This window comes from Halichondria panicea, chromosome 6 (assembly GCF_963675165.1).
Source record: "Halichondria panicea chromosome 6, odHalPani1.1, whole genome shotgun sequence".
NCBI classification, from domain to species: Eukaryota; Metazoa; Porifera; class Demospongiae; order Suberitida; family Halichondriidae; genus Halichondria; species Halichondria panicea.
In genome coordinates, this window is record NC_087382.1 from 2,147,296 (window position 1) to 2,173,102 (window position 25,807).

The window sequence follows — 25,807 nt, forward strand, 5'->3', positions numbered from 1 at the left end:
AGCGTGCAACAGTTTAAGATTAATTTGATTCAATTAACATTATATAGACTGTAAATACTATAAGTACAACAAAGACAGTGGAGCAGAGGCTCCAATACACAAAGCTATAGGGGCGCCGCTAGGAGCAGGCCGCCGGGCTAGAGCACAAAGCAGTATTAAAAGAGAACTATTATTACACAAGAAGTACATGCAATAGTAACAGGAACCCACGCTTGAAACAGTACAACACAGATATACTAGCAAAGTCGTTACAAGTAACTGAATCTAGTCCAAAAGTCAATATATATAATTCTACATTGTTAATGTTACTCTTTCACGACATCGATGACAGTGTGCGTGACTTCGAGTGTATTGTTTTGAGGAGGGGGAGGGGCTGGTCTGTAGTCCTCTGTGGTGAGGGGGGTTAGTACGTCCAGGGCAGGCTCTCTCAGCTGGTCTGGCCTCGTGGCAGGTCGGATGATGGGAGGAGTGATGTAACGATCAGGGTCATCTTCTTCCATGGCTCCGTCAGTGTACGGATCACATCTGTCCGCGTTTGTTCAGGTTTCTTTGTTCTCCATTTCGTACCTTTCCAGTTTGCGAACTCGTGGAATCCTTTTTCTCAGTTTGAGTGAGTTTTGCAGAACAGGAACTTTCTTCAACATGTACTCGTAACAATGGTAGCAAACTATCACCACAAACAAAATAAAAGCCACTGCCATTGAAATGTTGGATATTATGACTTGACTCTCATTGATGTTTCCTATGTAGAGGGTGCCATACGCTAGAATTGCAAGATTGAGGAAAAAGAGTGTTTCCAGTAAATCATTGAATCGTATTTTGTACACTGGATAATTCTGCGATTTGAAAACAATCAGTCCAACAGTTATAGATCCAGCTGATAGTACAGGGAGAGAAGTGTCCAAAGCCAAGGCTGTTATTAGATTATGAGCAATCAAAGAAAATAGGAGCAGTCCCACCCAGTAGCGATGCTTGGGAGTGAATGGAGCATGGTATGCATCCATGAAACCAATGTAGTATGTGTTCTTAGTCCATTTCGTGAGTTTCCATTTTGAACAGCGAGGAAGCCATTGTCCAAAGAAGAGCAGTACAGTGAACAATATACCAGAAATGAGGATTATGGCGGCAAAAATAAACCGAGGGACATGACCGGGAGTGAAATATTGCACATTGCCGTCATACAACCAAACTATATCACTTGAATTGTTGGGAAAATCCAATACCTTGGTTGCACCATCAGGATAATCCAAGACCCTGTATTGCAGTGCAGCAATGATAAACCGTAAGAGTTTGGAATAAGAGAGTAGGACGAGTGTGCCTAGGGCAGCAACTGGGTTCCTGTTGGAGAGGAGCTTTGCAAATGAGTCAAAGTACTTGCTTAAAATGATTATTAAGAACATCAGAAGAAACAGGTAAGCGGGAAAGACAATCTGAAGGAGCACTTTTGCTTGAGAGTTCATTCTATCATAAAAGCATGTCTCAATACCTAAGTCAAGATTCACCCACGATATGAAAACTGTCAAAGGGTTATGAAAAGGTACGAAAATCGACTGATTTGCAGCTAATACATTAGTGTAGAAGATCAGCCCATGGATAGTGCCTGTTGCTACGGTAATGTTGAAAACGAGAATGAATGCGACTAGTACTATGCCTGCCAGGGCAAACGGGAGTAGCAGGAGAAGGTAAGTGTTTGAGCAGAGTTCACATCGTGAAGTACCTAACACAAGACTCAGTCCTGGTTCACATTCTCCACACAAGACACCACTTCGATTGTGGGCACATTGTTCGTCAGGGTTGCTTAGACTGATGTTGACTGGTTTTAGTACACAATAGTCAAATGTACAGTTACTAACAACATACCCACTTCCGTTAGTAGTATTAGTCACTCCTATCCATATGTTGTTATTGCTTTCCAATTTTATGGTCCCATTTTCCTCAGAGCAGTTTGTTATCTGATATTCTTGTTGCAAGACTGGATCACAGTCACACTTGCACTCAATTGAGGACATGATTGGCCTGAGTCCAATAGGGCATTCACACTTTAGAAAAGATATGTTTAGAATTTGTCTTGAAATTCCCAAATTGTTGCATGGACCATCAGCATAGAGTTCCACTTGAGCAGAGCTGTCTTGTGAGAATACATTATACTCTAATTCTGTGCACTGATTGCCAACTTCTTGCTGTGCTTGTCCTTCTTTAAGACGATCAACTCTACTGCTCTCAGTGATAACAGAACTGTGAATTATGGCATTATTCATTGGATTTCCAGCTTGGTCTACAGCCATAACACTTATTGTGAATGCTTGTCCTTTTCTAACAGAAATGGTCTGCTTGGTGGTGTTACACAACTTCACTCTGACAGCCTTTGAAGCTATCCATGAATAATGCACAGTATTGTTCAAGTACTCAAATCCATTGTCTGATGAAGAGAGTTCGGCTGATACATCCACCGTACACCTGTCCAAAAGACCTCCGTAAATATCTGCTCCTGACTGGGAAGCTGTGTTGTTTGTCAAAAAAGTGTTGCGATGATTAATTGATGTACTGTTCAAACACTTAACTTCTTCTTCATATGAATTAGACTGGGAAGATTTGACAAAAGGTATCAAAGTCTCAACAAAATTGATATCAAAACCATAGAGATCTAGAGTTTGAATGAAGCATTCTGTTTGTGTCAGATCTCCTGCAGTAGTTACATCCTCTCCTCTACACACACCACTCTCAGTACTGTCTGCCACAAATATCCCCCCTCCATATTGAGCCGTGTTATTGTGGATTTCTAGTATGACTAGCATTTTACCAATCTCTAGCTCCAAGTCCTGTTTCAAAATATAGATCTTGGAACTTTGTTGTAGATACACTCCACCTCCGCTATTGTTTACTGAGTTTGACTTGATTTGGACGTGAGCGTGAGAAAAAGCCTTAATGTTTGAAGCGACTGCATAAATACCTCCTCCATTTTGAGCATCATTTCGATCTATAATACTCACAAACAGTACAGGTTCTATGTCACTACATGTACACAGGACAAAGTTATTATTAAATATACAACCAGTAGTGACCTTCGAATCAAATTCAATTTCGCTTGAGTATGCATAAATCCCACCACCATTTTGTGCTGTGTTGTGAGAAATCTCTATTGGATAGTGAACAAAGAGTGTGCTCTCTCTCAGAAACACACCTCCTCCAACAGTAGCAGTATTGTTAGAAATGACCACTCCTTCTGCATTGATATAGACTTGACTCTGGATTGCTCTGATGGCTCCACCCTGCACACCACGGTTGTTACTGAGAGTTGTGGGTCCATTGAACTCCACTCGACTGCTTAGAGCATACACAGGGTTGACATTATTGCTAACGTTGTTAACTCCCGTAAATGACAAGTTAGAATGCACTGCGTAAATGATATTTTCACCCTCTAAATTGTCAAATATGCTTGTATTAGTAATTATCAAAGTTGAGATAGCAACCGCAATCACTCCATCTTGTTGAGTGGCTCTGTTGTTTGTGAGCACAGAGTCAGAAATGTTCACAGTGCCACCAGCAACAAAAAACACTCCACCAAAGTCAGCACTGTTATTTTTAAACATGACTTTGGAGATGGATATATTTCCAGTATATACCAAAATCGCTCCACCAAGACTAGTTCCTCCATTACCAAATACAGCTATACTGTCACTATCAACTACAGCTTCATTGTCCGTTATATTACAGCTCATGATAGATGCATTAACTATGAAAAGTCCAATCGCTCCACCAGAGGCTGCCTTGTTGTTTGTTAGCTCGCTATCAGATATCAGTAACTCTCCAGTCAAAACCGAAATCGCTCCATCTGATCTTTCAGCACTGTTGTACGCTAGCTCACTGTCGGAGATTGAGAAATTCCCAAACTGGATATTAATTGCTCCACCGTCAAAAATAGCACTATTGTTCAGTAGTGCACAATTGTATATGGTCAAATTACTTCCAAATGTGAAAATTGCTCCACCTAATCCTTCAGCACTGTTGTACGCTAGCTCACTGTCGGAGATTGAGACACTCCCATTCTGGCTATAAATTGCTCCACCGCTATCGATAGCACTATTGTTCAGTAGTGCACAGTTGGAAATGAACAAATTACTTTCGGAGGTTAAAATTGCTCCACCGTCAATGATAGCACTATTGTTTAGTAGCGTACAGTTGGAAATGAACAAATTACTTTCGGAGGTTAAAATTGCTCCACCATATTCAGCACTGTTGTACGCTAGCTCACTGTCAGAGATTGAGACACTCCCATCCTCACTATAAATTGCTCCACCGCTATCGATAGCACTATTGTACGCTAGCTCACTGTCGGAGATTGAGACACTCCCATCCTGGCTATAAATTGCTCCACCATCAAGGATAGCACTATTGTTTAGTAGCGCACAGTTGTATATGGTCAAATTACTTTCGGAGGTACTAATCGCTCCACCATTATGATAAGCGCTATTATTTGTAAAGTTGCTCCAACTGATAGTCACACTTGCAGAGACCACAAACACTGCTCCACCATATGCAGCAGTATTGGAATCGAACCTTGAACCATTAATAACAGTTTGATTTGATTTAATCTTCACTGCACCACCATCGTTACTGAAGAAGTCACTCTTTTCAATGTACACAGTATCAGCCTCAACAACACGTAATGCTCTGTCAATGCCAGTGTTGTTCACAAAGAGAACTTGTTCAATCGTCACAGTTACCGTACGAGTGATCCAGAGTGTACAAGCTTCCAACTTTAGCAATTTCAAGTCTACCAAATAGCATTGAGAAATGTTCATGTAGCCTGAACTACTTTCATCACCTGCTCCAGTGAAATGCAAACCTTCGATACTCAATGCACTGATATTAGATAACTGCACTCTACCAGAACTGTTCAAACTGATGGTGGCATTTTGGCCAGCAATAATCACCTCTCTGAAATTATAGATATAAAGCATTTCACGTAATATATGATCTCCAGGTAGAAAGCTCAAGGAGAGATTGTCTCCACCAGATAACAGGGCTGTTTGAACAAGCTGCTCGAGAGTGAAACAAGTTCCATTTCGATAGTCATTACACAAGTCGGTTAAATCCACTGGCACGATGTGATAGTGCTCACTCCTGGTAACAGTAGCTAGGGTCAGTAGCAGCACCAACCAGGTGCAGTGCATGTTCTCTCTGATACTATATAAGATTACAAGCATATTAATTATGCATTGCAGTATCAGTATTGCTGCTTCTATAGTTTGTACTTAAAGCGTGTACTGTCTAAAGCATCTTATATAATAGGTAGAACATGTGGAATAAGCTAATTAATGGTCATCAGAGTTTATGAAACATTCATTACTAATTATTGATGAGGCTCAAATTCTTTAATATCAGAATTGTTTATTACACAAGACAATCTTAGTTTGCACAGTGTTCACACAGTTAATGGATATAGAGATGCACACAGAAGTTCCCCGGCCATGTACAATGCATGTTCTAGGTAACCCTGCTTCCCAGAAAAGGGGAAGTTCGTGGTTAAGTTTTACATCATAAGGATCTACATACACTGCATGTGTGTGAGGCTGTGTTTGATTTTTGAAATGGCGCATTTTCCACATGCATGCAACCATGCTCATGATTATATAGCCACTCTTGGATATTAGAAAACAAAAACATTTCTGAATTTATGAAACAGCAGATCACTGAAAGTACGAGTGCCTCCTCTCATTAGTATTGGCTCGATACGTAATTATGAGAGGCCCAACATAATCATACTGGAATATAGCGCCGGCTTTGTACCCACATGCAATACCTTAAGGTGACATATTTTCACAGGTAGATTTGTTTGTGTTTTTACAGTTTTGTACATTTTGCGGTATAATTTTTTGCGAAATGTCGATCTGGATACATTAAACAAGAGGGCGGCCAATTATATGCGAGTACTAATTTTTGCGATTTTACTCTCATTCGCAGAAATAGCAGAAATTAATACACGCGAAAATATGTCACCTTAAGGTAGTAGCTATACACATAGTTTGTATTTATACCAAAACCAAGGTATGCATAAGGGTAGGTAGTCTCGCGAGCAGACGTGGGAGGGAGGGAACGTCTGGTCACTATTGCAGCAATTCCATGGCACTGAGGATGTAGTCACGTGCAAGATATTTGTTAATTAACCAAATTCACATGTAGACAAATATATTTTCATTCGCAGCTAGCTAGCTAGCTCTTGCTTGGTCTGAGCTCCTTGTACCGAGTTCCTTCGCAGCCAGATATGGTTCAATACTAAAATTAGCCTTTGCTAGAGTCAATATAATCCTTCTTTTCACGTTCATTTTATCCTATAATAGGAAAATATATGGGGTGTTACCGCCCACTATGACGTGGATAAATCTGATTGGCACTGCCAACATTCTGGCAGGGGGTCCACGGAATTGCTGCAATAGTGACCAGACGTTCCCTCCCTCCCACGTCTGCTCGCGAGACTAACAACTGACCTGAAAATAGTCTATTAAACATGGGGATGAGCCTGACTTATATAGCTAACAAAAAGCTAGCGCTTTAGTGCAAGGCTAACTCATATGTGACAGGGCCTAGGAAAACAACCCTTATGGAGCAAACTAATTAATTGTATTTTATTGCTTAATTAAATAAAGCAGTGCTTAAGCTTCAAATTGATTACAATATCACTCACTTTGCACCTTCCTACCCCAAAATATTTTCGGGTGAAAGGGAGGAAGTATTGACCTACCATTTTGAGAAACGAATGTTCCAAGTTCTATCCGCATACAAGAACAGCATGAAAAAATTCAATGGCTGCCTTGTAACGGCTATATAAAAAAATTTTCAGATAAAAAAATTTTTTTTTTAGTTTAAGTTACTTCTTATGAAAGAAAACCAAAATCCTAAAATAGCTCTAAATATTTTACTTTGTAGTGTACTGAACATTATTAGTTTGCTCCATAAGGGTTGTTTTCCTAGGCCCTGTCACATATGTTGAATAGAATGTTTGTGCGAACAGATGATGCTATGAAAGATTCTGAAGAGACTGCATGCAACAGCCTTCAATGTGAGGCTGCATGGTTCATTGCAAGTCGGTGAACAATTTTTGCTATGGACTCTTCTGAAAAGGCTGCACTGAATGGCATTCATTCCAAGTAAGCCGCAAAACTAGACATAACTCGAGAACGAAGCATTATTTTGCAAATCCACAAATTCAAATCCACGAAAACATGACTAGAAGCCTATAGAAACTCTTATACTTGCACTTCATTGATCCTTGAGCAGCTGTAGCAGCCAGGTTGTGCTATAGTACTACTACTAGATCTAGTACTAGTTCTGTACATGCAGAGGCTGTTAGAATGGGCTTCCTTTCTTGAGTGACTGTGTCAAAGTCTCCCTTGATAACAGCTCTCTCCAAGCAAGCACATGTGTAGCCAGTCTGGTAAAATTAATGTGTTACTGGTCACACTCGCTTCAATTACAACAACAAACTCACTCAAAGCCAAACACTGCATGCAGCGCAAGTAGACACTTCTACCTCAATTGTATTGCAAGGTTATGGAACTCGATGCCCACCATGCATGCATAGATATCAACACCACTAACTCAACGAGTGTTGCAAGCGTGCGCTTGCTATAATGCTTAACGCTTCTTGCCATGTTATGCTTTCGCTCAAAAAGTATTAGTGTTATAGTAGTTTCTATAATGAATTTTATATTAAAGTAATTAGCTTCTCTATATAAACTCACTGAGAAGAAAAGACTTATTTACATGCATCTATTGTTGTTATCTATTGTTGTTATTTATGGCTTACCAGGACCTCAAGAAAGAAGAAAATTGAGGATCTGTAGTTTAGTGTATATATATAATATCTAAGAAGAAAAGACCTGTGTACATGCATATTGTTATCTATATTGTTATATGGTAGTGTTTTGTGGCTTACCAGGCCCTCAAGAAAAGGATGATTCTGCCAGGAGAATCTGTAATTATTATTTTCTCACATGTGGAATGAGCGCGCATGCGCATTACATCCCTGGAATAGTTAAAGGGTTGTGTCCAAGCTAGCTGTTAACACTGAGTCTTGTAGCTAACAAAAAGCTAGCGCTTTAGTGCAAGGCTAACTCATAATTATGTTGAATAGAAAGTTTGTGCGAACAGATGATGCTATGAAAGATTCTGAAGAGACTGCAACAGCCTTCAATGTGAGTCAAACTAGCCATAACTCGAGAAAGAAGCTTTAGTTTGCTAATCCACGAATCAAAATCCAAGAGAACGTGGCTAGAAGCCTATAGAAGCTGTTAGTTTTCGTCGCATTGCAACCGTTGAGCAGTTACTACTGGAATACACACACACACACACACGCACACACACACACAGTCAGCTTTACCGTATCGCGTATACCTCGTGCGGCTACGCCTCGAGGCATAATAAACCATCTATTATATATCACCACAGTATTTCTGGGAGAACTTTAAACAAAACTTTAACACTGCATGCATGACAACCCATGTACTAATGTGCCCATGCAACAGATGTTCATATAGCTCCATATGTAATTATAGTTATAATTATTATATCCAGCTATGTTGCGCAATATGGCACAGTCTGTCAGCCTTTGTCACAAACATTATATACTTATATCACAATTACGTTACAGGCTGTAAAGTCATAATAATATTAATAATTATCTCACGAAATCGTAGATCTAGATCTAGACTATACTTACCTAGTATATAGAATACTGTACTTTTTAATTCCAGACCAACAGACACAAGGACACAGTGCTATAGCAGTATAGCCAGAGACTGATAATTATAGAGCTATAGATCTATATAAGAAAGCTGTATCTAGTGTTATACCCAGATAATTGTGAACAGAGTTGTCCCTGTACATGCATGTATATAGAATAGAAGAAAATGTTGAAAAAATCCCAACTACTATAGGAAAACATCACAATGTGGTAATAATGTTTCTTCACTTGTAGTACCATGCACCAGCAAATCAAACAGAAGAGCTATGAATACATCTATTAGCCTGTAACCATGCATGACATTGTATACATGCACCTTCAAAGGATGGGCAGACAGATGATGGGATTCTATTATAAGTGAAACCATACCCGAGTATGGCCGTGAGGTTGCAGGAATAAAACTCTGCTCCACCCACACCTCACTCACACTCACACCGACACACACACACACACACACACACACACTCACACCTCACTCACACTCACACCCCCCCACACACACACACACACTCACACTCACACCCCCATCCACACCTCACTCACACTCACACTCACACACACACCACAGAACACACGACTGGTTCTGGTCACCATCGACGAGTGCTGGAGCTCCTCTCCCTCACAAAGACCAACCACACAACAACTCAAGGAGACATTGCAAATCGCTATTATACCAGCTATTATAAATGGCAAGTATCAGTTGACAAGAATGGACAAACAGTGTATTAAGCAAATAACATAATAACATAAGAGGTGCTGCAAACTCTTGTTGTGTCAGAATCATTCATTGTCCTGGCATCAACATTATATTATTTCACTCTCATTTCACTGAACTATAATTATACAAGTGGACAAAATGGGGGAAGTACTGTAGGGCTGGCTGAGCCGCTCAAACATCAGAAAGGACGTAAACAAGATGGGTTGGTGTTATAGTTATTGTAATAATATTAGGTTCCCCGTGAAGTGACCAGTAACTTGGTCAACAGTAGTATACCGTATAGCGGGTATATTTCGAGGGTATAAATGTTCGCAGTTTTCGCGGATTGAGCCTGTACCGCGAAAATTTATATTTATTGCAGTATTATTGACCACACCTATCGACAATAAAAAAAGAATCAAGAGACAAGGACGCCGGTATAGCCAGCTAGCTTGCTCTACGTCTACTGTATCCCTTGACCATGGCCTGCACAGCAAACGTTCTGCTGGTGGAGGACATAGTGCATCACCGATTCTATACAGGCTATAGGCCTGGATTCGAGGCTAACGGTGTGGAGGTACAGTTGCATGTTGATGTGCGCATGCGCCAAAAGGCTGGAACTCAGACCACAAAAATAAAATCCGCGAAATCCTTTGTAGTGGTCCATCCGCGAAAATTTATATCCTCGAAATATATCCGCTATACGGTAGTACAATGCTGTTCCATTGGGCAAACTATTACAATTGTTCAAATTCAGATAAGTTGGTAATTTAAAGAAGTTCGTGCACTGAGCAGTGTGCGACAGTTCAAGAGAGATAATGATTTTTTTTTATTCTATCATTGATCATGATTAATAAATTTGATTCTATCATTCAACCACCATAGATCAACTATATAACAGTATGCACAAAACATAGACTGTAAAGAGTAAGTACAACAAAGACAGTGGAGCAGAGGCTCCAATACACAAAGCTAAGGGCGCCGCTAGGAGCAGGCCGCTAGAGCACAAAGCAATAAAGAGAACTATACAAAAGAAGTAATAGTATAACACAGGACTTAAATTGTCTACAGTGCAAGGCAGGTACAGGAAATGACTGATGAAGTGATACTAGTTAGTTATACTAGCAAAGTCGTTACAAGTAAATTTAAACTGAATCTAGTCCACAAAAAGTCAATGAATATAATTGTGCATACATGCATGAGGAGGGCTCACAAAAATAAGAAAACGGACACAAGCTATAAAATTATACAAACAGTATTTAATTGAGATATACCATCATTCGTTAATGCTACTCTTTATGACATCGATGACAGTGTGCGTGACTTTGGGTGCATTGTCAGCTGTAGCTTGAGGAGGGGGAGGGGCTGGTCTGTAGTCCTCTGTGGTGAGGGGGGCTAGCACGTCCAGGGCAGGCTCTCTCAGCTGGTCTGGCCTCGTGGCTGGTCTGATGATGGGAGGAGTGATGTAACGATCAGGGTCATCTTCTTCCATGGCTCCATCAGTGTACGGATCACATCTGCCCGCGTTTGTCCAGGTTTCTTTGTTCTCCATTTCGTACCTTTCCAGTTTGCGAACTCGTGGAATCATTTTTCTCAGTTTGAGTGCATTTTGCAGAACAGGAACTGTTTTCAAAATGTACTCGTAACAATGGTAGCAGACTATCACCACCAACAAAATAAAAGCCACTGCCATTGAAATGTTGGATATTATGACTTGACTCTCATTGATGTTTCCTATGTAGAGGGTGCCATACGCTAGAATTGCAAGATTGAGGAAAAAGAGTGTTTCCAGTAAATCATTGAATCGTATTTTGTACACTGGATAATTCTGCGATTTGAAAATATTAAGTCCAACAGTTATAGATCCAGCTGATAGTACGGGTAGAGATGTGTCCAAAGCCAAGGCTGTTATTAGATTATGAGCGATCAAAGAAAATAGGAGCAGTCCCACCCAGTAGCGATGCTTGGGAGTGAATGGAGCATGGTATGCATCCATGAAGCCATTGTAGTATGTGTTCTTAGTCCATTTCATGAGCTTCCATTTTGAACAGCGAGGAAACCATTGTCCAAACAAGAGCACTACAGTGAACAATATACCAGAAATGAGGATTATGGCGGCAAAAACAAACCGAGGGACGTGACCGGGAGTGAAATATTGCACATTGCCGTCATACAACCAAACTATATCATTTGAATTGTTGGGAAAATCCAACACCTTGGTTGCACCCTCAGGATAATCCAAGACCCTGTATTGCAGTGCAGCAATGATAAACCGTAAGAGTTTGGAATAAGAGAGTAGGACGAGTGTGCCTAGGGCAGCAACTGGGTTTCTGTTGGAGAGGAGCTTTGCAAATGAGTCGGAGTACTTGCTTAAAATAATTATTAAGAACATCAGAAGAAACAGGTAAACAGGAAAGATCATTTGAAGGAGCACTTTTGCTTGAGAGTTCATTCTATCATAAAAGCATGTCTCAATACCTAAGTCAAGATTCACCCACGATATGAAAACTGTCAAAGGGTTATGAAAAGGTATGAAAATCGATTGATTTGCAGCTAATATATTAGTGTAGAAGATCAGCCCATGGATAGTGCCTGTTGCTACGGTAATGTTGAAAACGAGAATGAATGCGACTAGTACTATGCCTGCCAGGGCAAACGGGAGTAGCAGGAGAAGGTAAGTGTTTGAGCAGAGTTCACATCGTGAAGTACCTAACACAAGACTGAGTCCTGGTTCACATTCTCCACACAAAACACCACTTCGATTGTGGGCACATTGTTCGTCAGGGTTGCTTAGACTGATGTTGACTAGTTTTAGTACACAATAGTCAAATGTACAGTTACTAACAACATACCCACTTCCGTTAGTAGTATTAGTCACTCCTATCCATATGTTGTTATTGCTTTCCAGCTTTATGGTCCCATTTTCCTCAGAACAGTTTGTTATCTGATATTCTTGTTGCAAGACTGGATCACAGTCACACTTGCACTCAATTGAGGACATGATTGGCTTGAGTCCAATAGGGCATTCACACTTTAGAAAAGATATGTTTAGAATTTGTCTTGAAATTCCCAAATTGTTGCATGGACCCTCAGCATAGAGTTCCACTTGAGCAGAGCTGTCTTGTGAGAATACATTATACTCTAATTCTGTGCACTGATTGCCAACTTCTTGCTGTGCTTGTCCTTCTTTGAGACGATCAACTCTACTGCTCTCAGTGATAACAGAACTGTGAATTATGGCATTATTCATTGGATTTCCAGCTTGGTCTACAGCCATAATACTGATTGTGAATGCTTGTCCTTTTCTAACAGAAATGGTCTGCTTGGTGGTGTTACACAACTTCACTCTGACAGCCTTTGAAGCTATCCATGAATAATGCACAGTATTGTTCAAGTACTCAAATCCATTGTCTGATGAAGAGAGTTCGGCTGATACATCCACCGTACACCTGTCTAGTAGACCTCCGTAAATATCTGCTCCTGACTGGGAAGCTGTGTTGTTTGTCAAAAAGTGTTGCGATGATTAATTGCACTGTTCAAACACTTAACTTCTTCATACGAGAATAAATCTTGGACCAAAGTCTTAATAAAATTGATATTAAGACCATGGAGATCCAGAGTTTGAATGAAGCATTCTGTTTGTGGCAGATCTCCTGCAGTAGTTACATCCTCTCCTCTACACACACCACTCTCAGTACTGTCTGCCACAAATATCCCCCCTCCATATTGAGCCGTGTTATTGTGGATTTCTAGCTTGACCAGTGTTTTACCAAGCTCTAGCTCCAAGTCCTGTTTCAGAATATAGATCTTAGAACTTTGTCATAAATAAATTCCACCTCCGCTGTTGTTTGCTGAGTTTGACTGTATGTGGATGTGAGCGTGAGAAAAGGCCTTGATGTTTGAAGCAACTGCATAAATACCTCCCCCATTTTGAGCATCATTTCGATCTATAATACTCTCAAACAGTATATCTTCCACGTCACTACATGTACACAGGACAAAGTTATGATTAAATATACAACCATAAGCAGTAGTGACCTTCGAATCAAATTCAATTTCGCTTGAGTATGCATAAATCCCACCACCATTTCGTGCTGTGTTGTGAGAAATCTCTATGCGATAGTGAACAAAGAGTGTGCTCTCTCTCAGAAACACACCTCCTCCAAAGGTAGCAGTATTGTTAGAAATGACCACTCCTTCTGCATTGATATAGATTTGACTCTGGACTGCTCTGATGGCTCCACCCTGCACACCACGATTGTTACTGAGAGTTGTGGGTCCATTGAACTCCACTCGACTGCTTAGAGCATACACAGGGTTTATATTATTGCTAACGTTGTTAACTCCCGTAAATGACAAGTTAGAATGCACTGCGTAAATGATATTTTCACCCTCTAAATTGTCAAATATGCTTGTATTAGTAATTATCAAACTTGAGATAAAAACCGCAATCACTCCATCTCGTTGAGTGGCTCTGTTGTTTGTGAGCAGAGAGTCGGAAATGATCACAGTGCCATCAGCAACAAAAAACACTCCACCAAAGTCAGCACTGTTATTTTTAAACATGACTTTGGAAACGAATATAGTTCCAGTATATACCAAAATCACTCCACCAGCGCTAGTTTCTCCATTATCAACTACAGCTTCATTGTCTGTTATATTGCAGCTCAAGATAGATGCATTAGCTATGAAAAGTGCAATCGCTCCACCAGAGGCTGCCTTGTTGTTTGTTAACTTGCTATCTGATATTAGTAACTCTCCACCAAAAACCAAAATCGCTCCACCTGATCTTTCAGCACTGTTGTACGCTAGCTCACTGTCGAAGATTGAGACACTCCCATCCTGGATAAAAATTACTGCACCGCCAAAAATAGCACTATTGTTTAGTAGCGCACAGTTGTATATGGTCAAATTAATTATGAAGGTGAAAATTGCTCCACCATATTCAGCAATATTATCCATAAAGTTACAGAAACTGATTGAAACATTAACTGCCAAATATATAGAAGTACTAATTGCTCCACCTCTTACATTAGCGATATTATTTGTAAAGTTGCACCAACTGATAGTCACACTTGCAGAGACCACAAACACTGCTCCCCCCATTGTAGCAGTATTGGAATTGAATCTTGAATCGTTAATAACAGTTTGATTTGAGTGAATGTAAGCTGCACCACCATCGTTACTGAAGAAGTCGCTCTTTTCAATGTACACATTATCAGCTTCAACCATCAATGCTCTGTCAGTGCTAGTGTTGTTCACAAAGAGAACTTGTTCAATCGTCACAGTTACCGTACGAGTGATCCAGAGTGTACAAGCTTCCAACTTTAGCAATTTCAAGTCTACCAAATAGCATTGAGAAATGTTCATGTAGCCTGAACTACTTTCATCACCTGCTCCAGTGAAATGCAAACCTTCAATACTCAATGCACTGATATTAGATAACTGCACTCTACCAGAATTGTTCAAACTGATGGTGGCATTTTGGCCAGCAATAATCACCTCTGTGAAATTACAAATGTAAAGGATTTCACTCAATAAATTATCTCCAGGTAGAAAGCTCAAGGTGAGATTGTCTCCACCAGACAACAGGTCTGTTTGAACAAGCTGCTCGAGAGTGAAACAAGTTCCATTTCGATAGTCATTACACGAGTCGGTTGAATCCACTGGCACAATGTGATAGTGCTCACTCCTGGTAACAGTAGCTAGGGTCAGTAGCAGCACCAACCAGGTGCAGTGCATGTTCTCTCCGATACTATAAGATTACAAGTATATTTAATTGCAGAACTATATAGTACTATTGCTGCTTCTATATTGATATCAAAACTTAAAGCGGGTATATGGAGTAGAATAAGGTATTATGAGACGAAACCAGTTATGAGACAGCTGCAGGAATGCTTCAGCTATTCCGGCATTTAATTATAGTAATAACACTCCCACTCTATATGTTTCCAAAACAAATTTGGAGTTGGATGCTGTGTTGACAGAGATACCACAATAATTTGTTTAAGTCCAGAATTTAATTGGAAAAAACATAGGTGCCAAATGTTTTGTAGTAGGTATCTGTTAAAACAAGAGTAACTAATCGCTACACAGCAAAAATACATATGTTATATGAGATGCATCATCGGAATTTAGTGTTAAAATGACAGAAATTTATGTCATTTCTATATACATGAGATTTCAAAAGATGCGTTTCATTTATGTTACTGTAAACGAATGTGTTTTTACTGTGTATATTTTATATATAACAAGGCTTCAGATATATGCTGTTAGACTATAGCCAATTAGCGTTAAAATTAGCAATGGTGTCTCATAATACCTAAACCACTTTGAACACTAAATGCTAGCATTAGTTGCAAACAAAGTACTGTCACTATGTTCTGTGCTTGCATGCAAAGCCTATTGACCATAGTAGTTAGTGAACAGGCTATTTAGCTCCCTCAAGATTACTGCAAGACAGGTGGTCAGAAACATTTAGATGTCTCATAATACCCTCTTACACCCTATACTATAGTTGTCTATAGATCTAGACACGTGGAACAAGATAATAGCCACCAGCAATATTTAATTGATAAGGCTCAATTACACAAGTTTGCAGTGTTAACTTACCTAATGGATATAAGCTTATAATTTCCTTTTTAGCTTTAATACAAGATCCCAACACAGTCTCACACACACACACGTGTGAATACAGCAGTGGAGTAGAGAGGTACAGGACTATATAGACCTATAGGTGTTTTCCACAGGCCATATAAATTGTACTACAGCTAATAGCTGTAAAAAGATTTCTCAGGCTTCTGCGGATAACATTTCTGCGTTTACTCGTTCATTCGCAGAATTCACAGAATTTTTGGGCCGAATAAATTTCTAGCTATAATTATATACGTAGTCATAGATAGTGTAGAAGGAAACGGACCGCGTCCAATTGTTGGCGCAGGAAGTTAATTCACTGCACCGGAAGCTAATAATAGCTCTTCACATCACCTTGGGATATATGGGATGGCAGCACAGATTACAGAGCAGACAGACAGCACATGAGACTTGAGAAGAGCTAGAGATAAAGAGCAGTGAAAAATACCAGTCTACATTTGTATACAGTGCCTGTAACCTAGGGAGTAGAATACAAACATTTGTACTTAAGTGTATCTTGAGTTTGGAACATTTCTAAGAAATGATGCTGATACCATTGTGTAGGTGAATGAATAAGCTACAAACATATTCAAAAATATTTCTCTAAAACATTGTTATAGTGGAAAATCATTTAGGTGAAAACGGGGATGATTGTAAAAAAATGTATGTAACATCAATTATCTCTGGAAGTAAAATGTTTCTAGAAAAATTGCTTCTACCAAAAGATAAACAATTTATTAACAATTACATGTGTAAAAAAATTAGACCTTAGCCGAAAAATTTACTTGAAATCTCTCCCTAAGCGAAAAGGCACCCAAAAACACACATAATGGAGTACGAAACAGCGTGTGTACTTATGTAACCGATTTTAATTCATGCATATGTTAGCTCAACTATCCACTGATGTTAATGCCAGAGTTCCAGACCTTAGCCGACAACGGTTGGTGTTAATTTGTTGCTGTTGTAAAAGCAACCACATACCCACCACCTTAGGTTGCCATGGAAACATTTTTGGATATGTTGAAGCTCAAGCATTCACCTACACTTTGGTATCATCAAAATTTCTTAGAAATGTTTTAAGGTCAAGATATTCACATTTATGTACCAAAATGTGGTATTCTACTCTCTATAGGTTACTTGCACTGTATAGCTTGCTTGTCCATTTTAATATTGTCCCTTTTAATATTTAATAATACAGAGAAACACTCTACTGAGATTGAGAGAAGCCACTAAGCCTTTGTTTGTGAAGACGAAGGATTCAAGATATTTAGCAGTGCCAGCATCATGTAACTGCACTGACTTTAGCAACAAAGTTGTATTATAGCTATGAATGGATGATTTACGAGGGAAATACAATTTAATAGCTTGATCACTTTAGCGTATTGTGTATTCACACTGTTTAGTATTATAGTTGATTCGATTCATAATTATAATTATGGTTGTTTGATTACACGTCAAAAAATAATTATGTGCATCAAATAGAAATGTAGTTAAACACTTCGAGAGGGTTCTAGCCGATTCGCTCACTCAGAAAGGCACTTGCGTCAGGGAGGATGAACAGGTCCCATACCATGTCAATGAATGATTTGACTGCAAAGGGACGAGGGGAGTTTTAGGTTTACAATACACATTGTATATAATTTATATACGTACCTGATTGTGAACTTCAGTCCTTGTGGCATCACTACAGCATCTTAAGCTCCTTACGGCTAGAAACAGATTTTTCCCAGTGTCCCAGTCGTCCACTGCAGGTATTCATTCTCCAACCCTATAGTATATATCACCCATGGGTAAGTAAACAAGACGGTAGTAACATAAAGCAGATTTTTCCCAGTGCACGCATGCATTACTGAACTATGATTAGGCTCAATAAGTTTCCCGGGAAACTTCCCCGGGGTAGAAAGCGAAACACGGATTGTTTCTGAGCTCTACATAGACTTCATTCCGTTGCCAATCCCCTTCTCCTCTATCTATGGTGGAGTTGCATGCCCTCTCTTCTTTTATACACCCTTGGTATCACTGCATGCAGTATAGCTGTCATCAGATATTAGGCAAGTCCAACGGCTTTAATTCCTTCGCTTATTATACATGTATGCTTGTGTATTTGCTGTTCCCAGAAAACCCATTTGTTTCTATAATTAGTATATATAGGGTAACCCTGCTTCCTACTCGTACAGTGTCATTCATATTCACTACCATTAACCTCCATTCTATATCCAATAATTATACACAGTCTGATATTAAATCATGCATGCATCATTCTTTGCATTTTTCCCAGAACAGGGGAAGTTTGTGGTTACGTTTTACATTGATAGAATTATGCATACACCATGACATTGTGTGTTTAAGAACATAATTTAATTTGCGACTGAATGATCTTCGGTATTGTGTGTGTGGCCATTATTCCACTGACATGCATTGGTATTGGCTCAACCAGGTAGACAATGACCTCATTAGCTACTTTGTTGTTCTCTCCTGCATGTATAATTATGTGCTGTGCATAACAAGTTTTAAAGAAAATATATCTTTAATTAGATCATGTTTGCCATAAATACTGCAATCTGATTGGTTAGAGGAAATGTTCTATCCAATTTAGAAAATCATGTACTTCAATAGAAAATCATGTACTTCAATAGAAAATCCTGTACTTCACTTAGAAAATCATGTAGCAAAGATTAGATAAGAACATTCAAATCTGATTGGCTAAATACTCATGGTTGCTATGATCTAAAATGCTTAGACACTGTTTAGGAAGTTTCCACATGATTTAGAAGTCCTCAGGGCTAGTAGAACCCTCACTGCGTTCGGGATACTACAACCAGCCCTTTGGGCTTCTAAATCATGTAGAAACTTCCTAAACTGTCTAACTATTATTTAATAGGCACCATGCAGCTTTGTACCCACAATGCATGCATGAAGTAGTATAATTATACAGTTGATAAAAGCCTATAGTCTACCATGAACATGTTGTAGCCTCATAAGCAGTCACCATCTTTAACTTCCATTCTTGAGTCCATCTGAAAGGTGTCAGCATTTAATGTTGACCACCTGATTTGCAATTGGCCACTTCTAAATCTGATCCCATGCATGCAGGCAATATTCTCCCTACTTCCCTATCACTCGGCTCTTAGTCACCACATGCAAGACACACGTTGCTATCCAGACAGTGACCACAAGACACACCAGACAGTGACCACAAATTAACACACACTGTATACTGCTGCATGCACAAGTACACAATGTGATATGGGATATAGGGTTAAGTGATACCACTTCCTGTTAATTATAATGCAATGTAGAACACACACACCACACACACCACACAGAACACACACACCACACACACCACACACACCACACACACTACACAGAACACACACGCCACACACACCACAGAACACACGACTGGTTCTGGCCACCATTGATGGGTGCTGGAGCTCCTTTCCCTCACAAAGACCAACCACACAACAACTCAAGGAGACACTGCAAACATCGCTATTACCAGCCATTAAGCAAGTATCAGTTGACAAGAATGGACAAACAGTGTATAAGCAAATGACTGCATGCCTATAATTATACTGTAAACCCTTTATAATCAAAAAGAGGTGCTGCAAATATCTTTTACTGCTTTTTTTTGTGTCAATTATTTTTGTCCCCTCATCATTCACTCACATTTCACTGAACTATAATATACTAGTGCACAAATAGGGGGAAGTACTGTGTAGGGTTGACTGAGCCGCTCAAACACCAACAAGGTCAACAAGATGGGCTGGTATATTGAATTATTATTATGTATTAATATTTTAGGTTCCCCATGAAGTGGCCAGTAACTTGGTCCACAGTATGATGCTGTTCCATTGTTTCCCTTGTTCAAATTCAGATAAGTTGGTAAGAGTTCGTGCACTGGCGTGCGACAGCGGTTCAAGATAATGATTGATTCAACCATGCATAGATCAACTAGATCAACTAACATATGCACAAAACAATAACATAGACTGTAAATACTAACTACAACAAAGACAGTGGAGCAGAGGCTCCCATAAAATTACACAGAGGGCGATGCTAGGAGCAGGCCCTGGCTATACTAGAGCACAAGCAATAAAGAGAAGTATATAAAAGAAGTAATAGTATCAGCCAGGAACCCATGCATGTGCAAACAGTACACACATGCAGGAGTACAGGAAATGACTAATGAAGTGATTAACTAGCTACTAGCAAAGTCATTACAAACTGAATCTACATAGTCCACAACAAATCGATGAATATAATTGTGCATGCATGCAGGCTCACAATAAACAATGAAAACAAGCTATAACAGTAATTTTTTGTTTATACTGTTTACTGTTTCACGACATCGATGACAGTGTGCGTGACTTTGGGTGCATTGTCAGCTGTAGCTTGAGGAGGGGGAGGGGCTGGTCTGTAGTCCTCTATGGTGAGGGGGGCTAGCACGTCCAGGGCAGGCTCTCTCAGCTGGTCTGGCCTCGTGGCTGGTCGGATGATGGGAGGAGTGATGTAACGATCAGGGTAAGCTTCTTCCATGGCTCCGTCAGTGTACGGATCACATCTGTCTGCGTTTGTCCAGGTTTCATTGTTCTCCATTTCGTACCTTTCCAGTTTGCGAACTCGTGGAATCCTTTTTCTCAGTTTGAGTGAGTTTTGCAGAACAGGAACTGTTTTCAACATGTACTCGTAACAATGGTAGCAGACTATCACCACAAACAAAATAAAAGCCACTGCCATTGAAATGTTGGATATTATGACTTGACTCTCATTGATGTTTCCTATGTAGAGGGTGCCATACGCTAGAATTGCAAGATTGAGGAAAAAGAGTGTTTCCAGTAAATCATTGAATCGTATTTTGTACACTGGATAATTCTGCAATTTGAAAACAATCAGTCCAACAGTTATAGATCCAGCTGATAGTACGGGGAGAGAAGTGTCCAAAGCCAAGGTTGTTATTAGATTATGAGCGATCAAAGAAAATAGGAGCAGTCCCACCCAGTAGCGATGCTTGGGAGTGAATGGAGCATGGTATGCATCCATGAAGCCATTGTAGTATGTGTTCTTAGTCCATTTCATGAGCTTCCATTTTGAACAGCGAGGAAGCCATTGTCCAAAGAAGAGCACTACAGTGAACAATATACCAGAAGTGAGGATTATGGCGGCAAAAACAAACCGAGGGACGTGACCGGGAGTGAAATATTGCACATTGCCGTCATACATCCAAACTATATCACTTGAATTGTTGGGAAAATCCAACACCTTGGTTGCGCCCTCAGGATAATCCAAGACCCTGTGTTGCAGTGCAGCAATGATAAACCGCAAGAGTTTGGAATAAGAGAGTAGGACGAGTGTGCCTAGGGCAGCAACTGGGTTCCTGTTGGAGAGGAGCTTTGCAAATGAGTCAGAGTACTTGCTCAAAATGATTATTAAGAACATCAGAAGAAACAGGTAAGCAGGAAAGACAATCTGAAGGAGCACTTTTGCTTGAGAGTTCATTCTATCATAAAAGCATGTCTCAATACCTAAGTCAAGACTCACCCACGATATGAAAACTGTCAAAGGGTTATGAAAAGGTACGAAAATCGACTGATTTGCAGCTAATATATTAGTGTAGAAGATCAGCCCATGGATAGTGCCTGTTGCTACGGTAATGTTGAAAACGAGAATGAATGCGACTAGTACTATGCCTGCCAGGGCAAACGGGAGTAGCAGGAGAAGGTAAGAGTTTGAGCAGAGTTCACATCGTGAAGTACCTAACACAAGACTGAGTCCTGGTTCACATTCTCCACACAAGACACCACTTCGATAGTGGGCACATTGTTCGTCAGGGTTGCTTAGATTGATGTTGACTGGTTTTAGTACACAATAGTCAAATGTACAGTTACTAACAACATACCCACTTCCGTTAGTGGTATTAGTCACTCCTATCCATATGTTGTTATTGCTTTCCAATTTTATGGTCTCATTTTCATCAGAACAGTTTGTTATCTGATATTCTTGTTGCAACACTGGATCACAGTCACACTTGCACTCAATTGAGGACATTATTGGCTTGAGTCCAATAGGGCATTCACACTTTAGAAAAGAGATGTTTAGAATTTGTCTTGAAATTCCCAAATTGTTGCATGGACCATCAGCATAGAGTTCCACTTGAGCAGAGCTGTCTTGTGAGAATACATTGTACTCTAATTCTGTGCACTGATTGCCAACTTCTTGCTGTGCTTGTCCTTCTTTGAGACGATCAACTCTACTGCTCTCAGTGATAACAGAACTGTGAATTATGGCATTATTCATTGGATTTCCAACTTGGTCTACAGCCATAACACTTATTGTGAATGCTTGTCCTTTTCTAACAGAAATAGTCTGGTTGGTGGTGCTACACAACTTCACTCTGACAGCCTTTGAAGCTATTGATGAATAATGCACAGTATTGTTCAAGTACTCAAATCCATTGTCTGATGAAGAGAGTTCGGCTGATACATCCACCGTACACCTGTCTAGTAGACCTCCGTAAATATCTGCTCCTGACTGGGAAGCTGTGTTGTTTGTCAAAAAAGTGTTGCGATAATTGAGTGTACTGTTATAACACTTAACTTCTTCATTAAATCCAGTCAAAACTTCGAGCAAAGGTATCACAGACTTAATACCATTGCTACCAATACCATGGAGATCTAGAGTTTGAATGAAGCATTCTGTTTGTGTCAGATCTCGTGCAGTAGTTACATCCTCTCCTCTACACACACCACTCTCAGTACTGTCTGCCACAAATATCCCCCCTCCATATTGAGCCGTGTTACTGTAGATTTCTAGTATGACCAGCGTTTTACCAAGCTCTAGCTCCAAGTCCTGTTTCAGAATATATATCTTAGAACTTTGTCGTAAATAAATTCCACCTCCGCTATTGTTTGCTGAGTTTGACTTGATGTGGATGTGAGCGTGAGAAAAGGCCTTAATGTTTGAAGCGACTGCATAAATACCTCCTCCATTTTGAGCATCATTTCGATCTATAATACTCTCAAACAGTACAGGTTCCATGTCACTACATGTACACACGACAAACTGATGATTAATTATACAACCAGTAGTGACCTTTGAATCAAATTCGATTTCGCTTGAGTATGCATAAATTCCACCACCATTTTGTGCTGTGTTATGAGAAATATCTATGGGATAGTGAACAAAGAGTGTACTCTCTCTCAGAAACACACCTCCTCCAAAGGTAGCAGTATTGTTAGAAATGACCACTCCTTCTGCATTGATATAGATTTGACTCTGGACTGCTCTGATGGCTCCACCCTGCACACCTCGATTGCTACTGAGAGTCGTGGGTCCATTGAACTCCACTCGACTGCTTAGAGCATACACAGGGTTTACATTATTGCTAACGGTGTTAACTCCCGTCAATGACAAGTTAGAATGCACTGCGTAAATGATATTTTCACCCTCTAAATTGTCAAATATGCTTGTATTAGTAATTATCAAACTTGAGATAAGAAGCACAATCATTCCATCTTGTTGGGTGGCTCTGTTGTTTGTGAGCAGAGAGTCGAAAATGATCACAGTGCCACCAACAACAAAAAACACTGCACCAATGTCAGCACTGTTATTTTTAATCACGACTTTGGAGATGGATATAGTTCCAATCAATGCCAAAATTGCTCCACCAGCGCTAGTAGGAAGACTAGTTCCTCCATTACCAACTACAGCTTCATTGTCCGTTATATTACAGCTCAAGATAGATGCATTACCCATGTAAAGTCCAATCGCTCCACCAGAGGGTGCCTTGTTGTTTGTTAGCTTGCTATCGGATATTAGTAACTCTCCATCAAAAATCAAAATCGCTCCACCTGCTTTTTCAGCACTGTTGTACGCTAGCTCACTGTCGGAGATTGAGACACTCCCAAACCAGATATTAATTGCTCCACCAACAATAGCACTATTGTTCAGTAGCGCACAGTTGGAAATGAACAAATTACTTTTGTAGGCGATAGATCTAATTGCTCCACCACTTTCAGCAATATTATTTGTAAAGTTGCTCCAACTGATAGTCACACTTGCAGAGACCACAAACACTGCTCCCCCCATTGTAGCAGTATTAGAATTGAACTTTGAACCATTAATAACAGTTTGATTTGAGTGAATGTAAGCTGCACCACCATCGTTACTGAAGAAGTCGCTCTTTTCAATGTACACATTATCAGCTTCAACCATCAATGCTCTGTCAGTGCTAGTGTTGTTCACGAAGAGAACTTGTTCAATCGTCACAGTTACCGTACGAGTGATCCCGAGTGTACAAGCTTCCAACTTCAGCAATTTCAAGTCTACCATATTGCATTGAGAAATGTTCATGTAGCCTGAACTACTTTCATCACCTGCTCCAGTGAAATGCAAACCTTCAATACTCAATGCACTGATATTAGATAACTGCACTCTACCAGAATTGTTCAAACTGATGGTGGCATTTTGGCCAGCAATAATCACCTCTGTGAAATTACAAATGTAAAGCATTTCACTTAATATATGATCTCCAGGTAGAAAGCTCAAGGTGAGATTGTCTCCACCAGATAACAGGGCTGTTTGAACAAGCTGCTCGAGAGTGAAACAAGTTCCATTTTGATAGTCATGACACAAGTCGGTTGAATCCACTGGCACAATGTGATAGTGCTCACTCCTGGTAACAGTAGCTAGGGTCAGTAGCAGCACCAACCAGGTGCAGTGCATGTTCTCTCCGATACTATAAGATTACAAGCATATTTAAATACAATTAATGCAGTATCAGTATACTAGCTGCTTTGCTGCTTCTAGTTTGACACCAACACTTAAAACGCGGGTACTGTCTACAGTATAGAACATGTGGAATGAGACAATGGTCACCAGAGTTTATGCATTAAGGCTCAAATTCTTATCAGAATCGTTCAGTTTCATTACACAAGTTTGCACAGTGATAACTGATAACTTACCTAATGGATATATAATTTCCTTTTCAGCTTACAAGATCCAAACACTGTCTCACACACACATGTGAATACAGCAGTGGAGTAGACAGGTAGGACTATATATGACTAGGTAGTATTCCACAGGCCAGAGGGTCTATAATTATAGTATCACTGCATGCAGTAGAGCTGTCATCAGGCTAATTTATGCAAGTTAATTCAAAGGGATTTTAATGATGCACACAGAAGATAATTCCCTAGTTGAACATGTATAACTACATCAGTTGCAATCAACTTGTAACCAGGAATGGTTTCTTTCCTTTTCTTAAAACAACCGAGAATTTAATTCCCTACCAATATCTTCAATTTCAAACATGACATTATTACTCCCCTGCAATCAATATTATATACAATCCAAACAAATTTGTGGCTTGGGAAACTCCTCACTGCGTGTAATAACTAGCTGTAGATTTCCGTTTAGCATTTAGCAACTTTAAGAATTCTATTTCCACATCTAATAAGTCAACTGTTGCACACAGCAAATTAGAGTTTGCTAATCTATCATATAGTCAGGTTGTGCTATAGTTCTGCACAGAGGCTGTTAGAATGGGCTTCTTTTCTTGAGTGTCATAGTCTCCCTTGAGAGCAGCTCTCTCCAAGCAAGCACATGCTGCATGTGTAGCCAGTCTTGTCACCATAGATACACTTGATAGCACGCAACAATATTCTAGCCAGCACATTCAAAGGTCCTTCAGCAGTATCAGTTATATATAATTATAATGGAGTTGTAATAAA

The 25,807-nt window shown here is 39.8% G+C and overlaps 5 protein-coding genes across 5 annotated transcripts; all 5 read right to left on the minus strand.

The window, feature by feature from the left end:
* Positions 1 to 54: 54 nt before the first annotated feature.
* LOC135337873 (uncharacterized) lies at positions 55 to 8,875 on the minus strand. Its single transcript, XM_064533879.1, has 2 exons — positions 8,720 to 8,875; positions 55 to 5,187 (listed from the first exon to the last, which is right to left on the minus strand). The coding sequence occupies exon 2, from the start codon at positions 5,172 to 5,174 to the stop codon at positions 540 to 542; it is 4,635 nt and encodes a 1,544-aa protein (XP_064389949.1). The 5' UTR covers positions 5,175 to 5,187; positions 8,720 to 8,875; the 3' UTR covers positions 55 to 539.
* Positions 8,876 to 10,533: 1,658 nt separating this feature from the next.
* Positions 10,534 to 12,738, minus strand: LOC135336934 (uncharacterized). The gene has a single exon (XM_064532812.1). The coding sequence runs from the start codon at positions 12,715 to 12,717 to the stop codon at positions 10,717 to 10,719; it is 2,001 nt and encodes a 666-aa protein (XP_064388882.1). The 5' UTR covers positions 12,718 to 12,738; the 3' UTR covers positions 10,534 to 10,716.
* A 517-nt stretch (positions 12,739 to 13,255) lies between these two features.
* Positions 13,256 to 16,275, minus strand: LOC135336935 (uncharacterized). The gene is made up of 2 exons (XM_064532813.1): positions 16,053 to 16,275; positions 13,256 to 15,195 (listed from the first exon to the last, which is right to left on the minus strand). The coding sequence occupies exon 2, from the start codon at positions 15,180 to 15,182 to the stop codon at positions 13,260 to 13,262; it is 1,923 nt and encodes a 640-aa protein (XP_064388883.1). The 5' UTR covers positions 15,183 to 15,195; positions 16,053 to 16,275; the 3' UTR covers positions 13,256 to 13,259.
* Positions 16,276 to 20,074: 3,799 nt separating this feature from the next.
* On the minus strand, positions 20,075 to 23,672 carry LOC135336948 (uncharacterized). Its single transcript, XM_064532824.1, has one exon. The coding sequence runs from the start codon at positions 23,583 to 23,585 to the stop codon at positions 20,412 to 20,414; it is 3,174 nt and encodes a 1,057-aa protein (XP_064388894.1). The 5' UTR covers positions 23,586 to 23,672; the 3' UTR covers positions 20,075 to 20,411.
* LOC135337189 (uncharacterized) lies at positions 23,636 to 24,906 on the minus strand. The gene is made up of 2 exons (XM_064533088.1): positions 23,730 to 24,906; positions 23,636 to 23,662 (listed from the first exon to the last, which is right to left on the minus strand). Exons 1-2 carry the CDS (start codon positions 24,798 to 24,800, stop codon positions 23,636 to 23,638), a joined length of 1,098 nt encoding a protein of 365 aa, XP_064389158.1. The 5' UTR covers positions 24,801 to 24,906.
* Between the last annotated feature and the right edge of the window lie 901 nt (positions 24,907 to 25,807).

Excerpts from the sequence above, each read along its gene's own strand:
- LOC135337189 (XM_064533088.1), bottom strand. The coding sequence starts at position 24,800 with ATGCACTGCACCTGGTTGGTGCTGCTACTGACCCTAGCTACTGTTACC. Across the intron at positions 23,663-23,729 it reads GCGCTGGTGGAGCAATTTTG|TGTTTTTTGTTGTTGGTGGC; the intron begins GCATTGATTGGA and ends ACATTGGTGCAG.
- LOC135336935 (XM_064532813.1), bottom strand. The coding sequence starts at position 15,182 with ATGCACTGCACCTGGTTGGTGCTGCTACTGACCCTAGCTACTGTTACC.
- LOC135336934 (XM_064532812.1), bottom strand. The coding sequence starts at position 12,717 with ATGGCTGTAGACCAAGCTGGAAATCCAATGAATAATGCCATAATTCAC.
- LOC135336948 (XM_064532824.1), bottom strand. The coding sequence starts at position 23,585 with ATGATTGTGCTTCTTATCTCAAGTTTGATAATTACTAATACAAGCATA.
- LOC135337873 (XM_064533879.1), bottom strand. The coding sequence starts at position 5,174 with ATGCACTGCACCTGGTTGGTGCTGCTACTGACCCTAGCTACTGTTACC.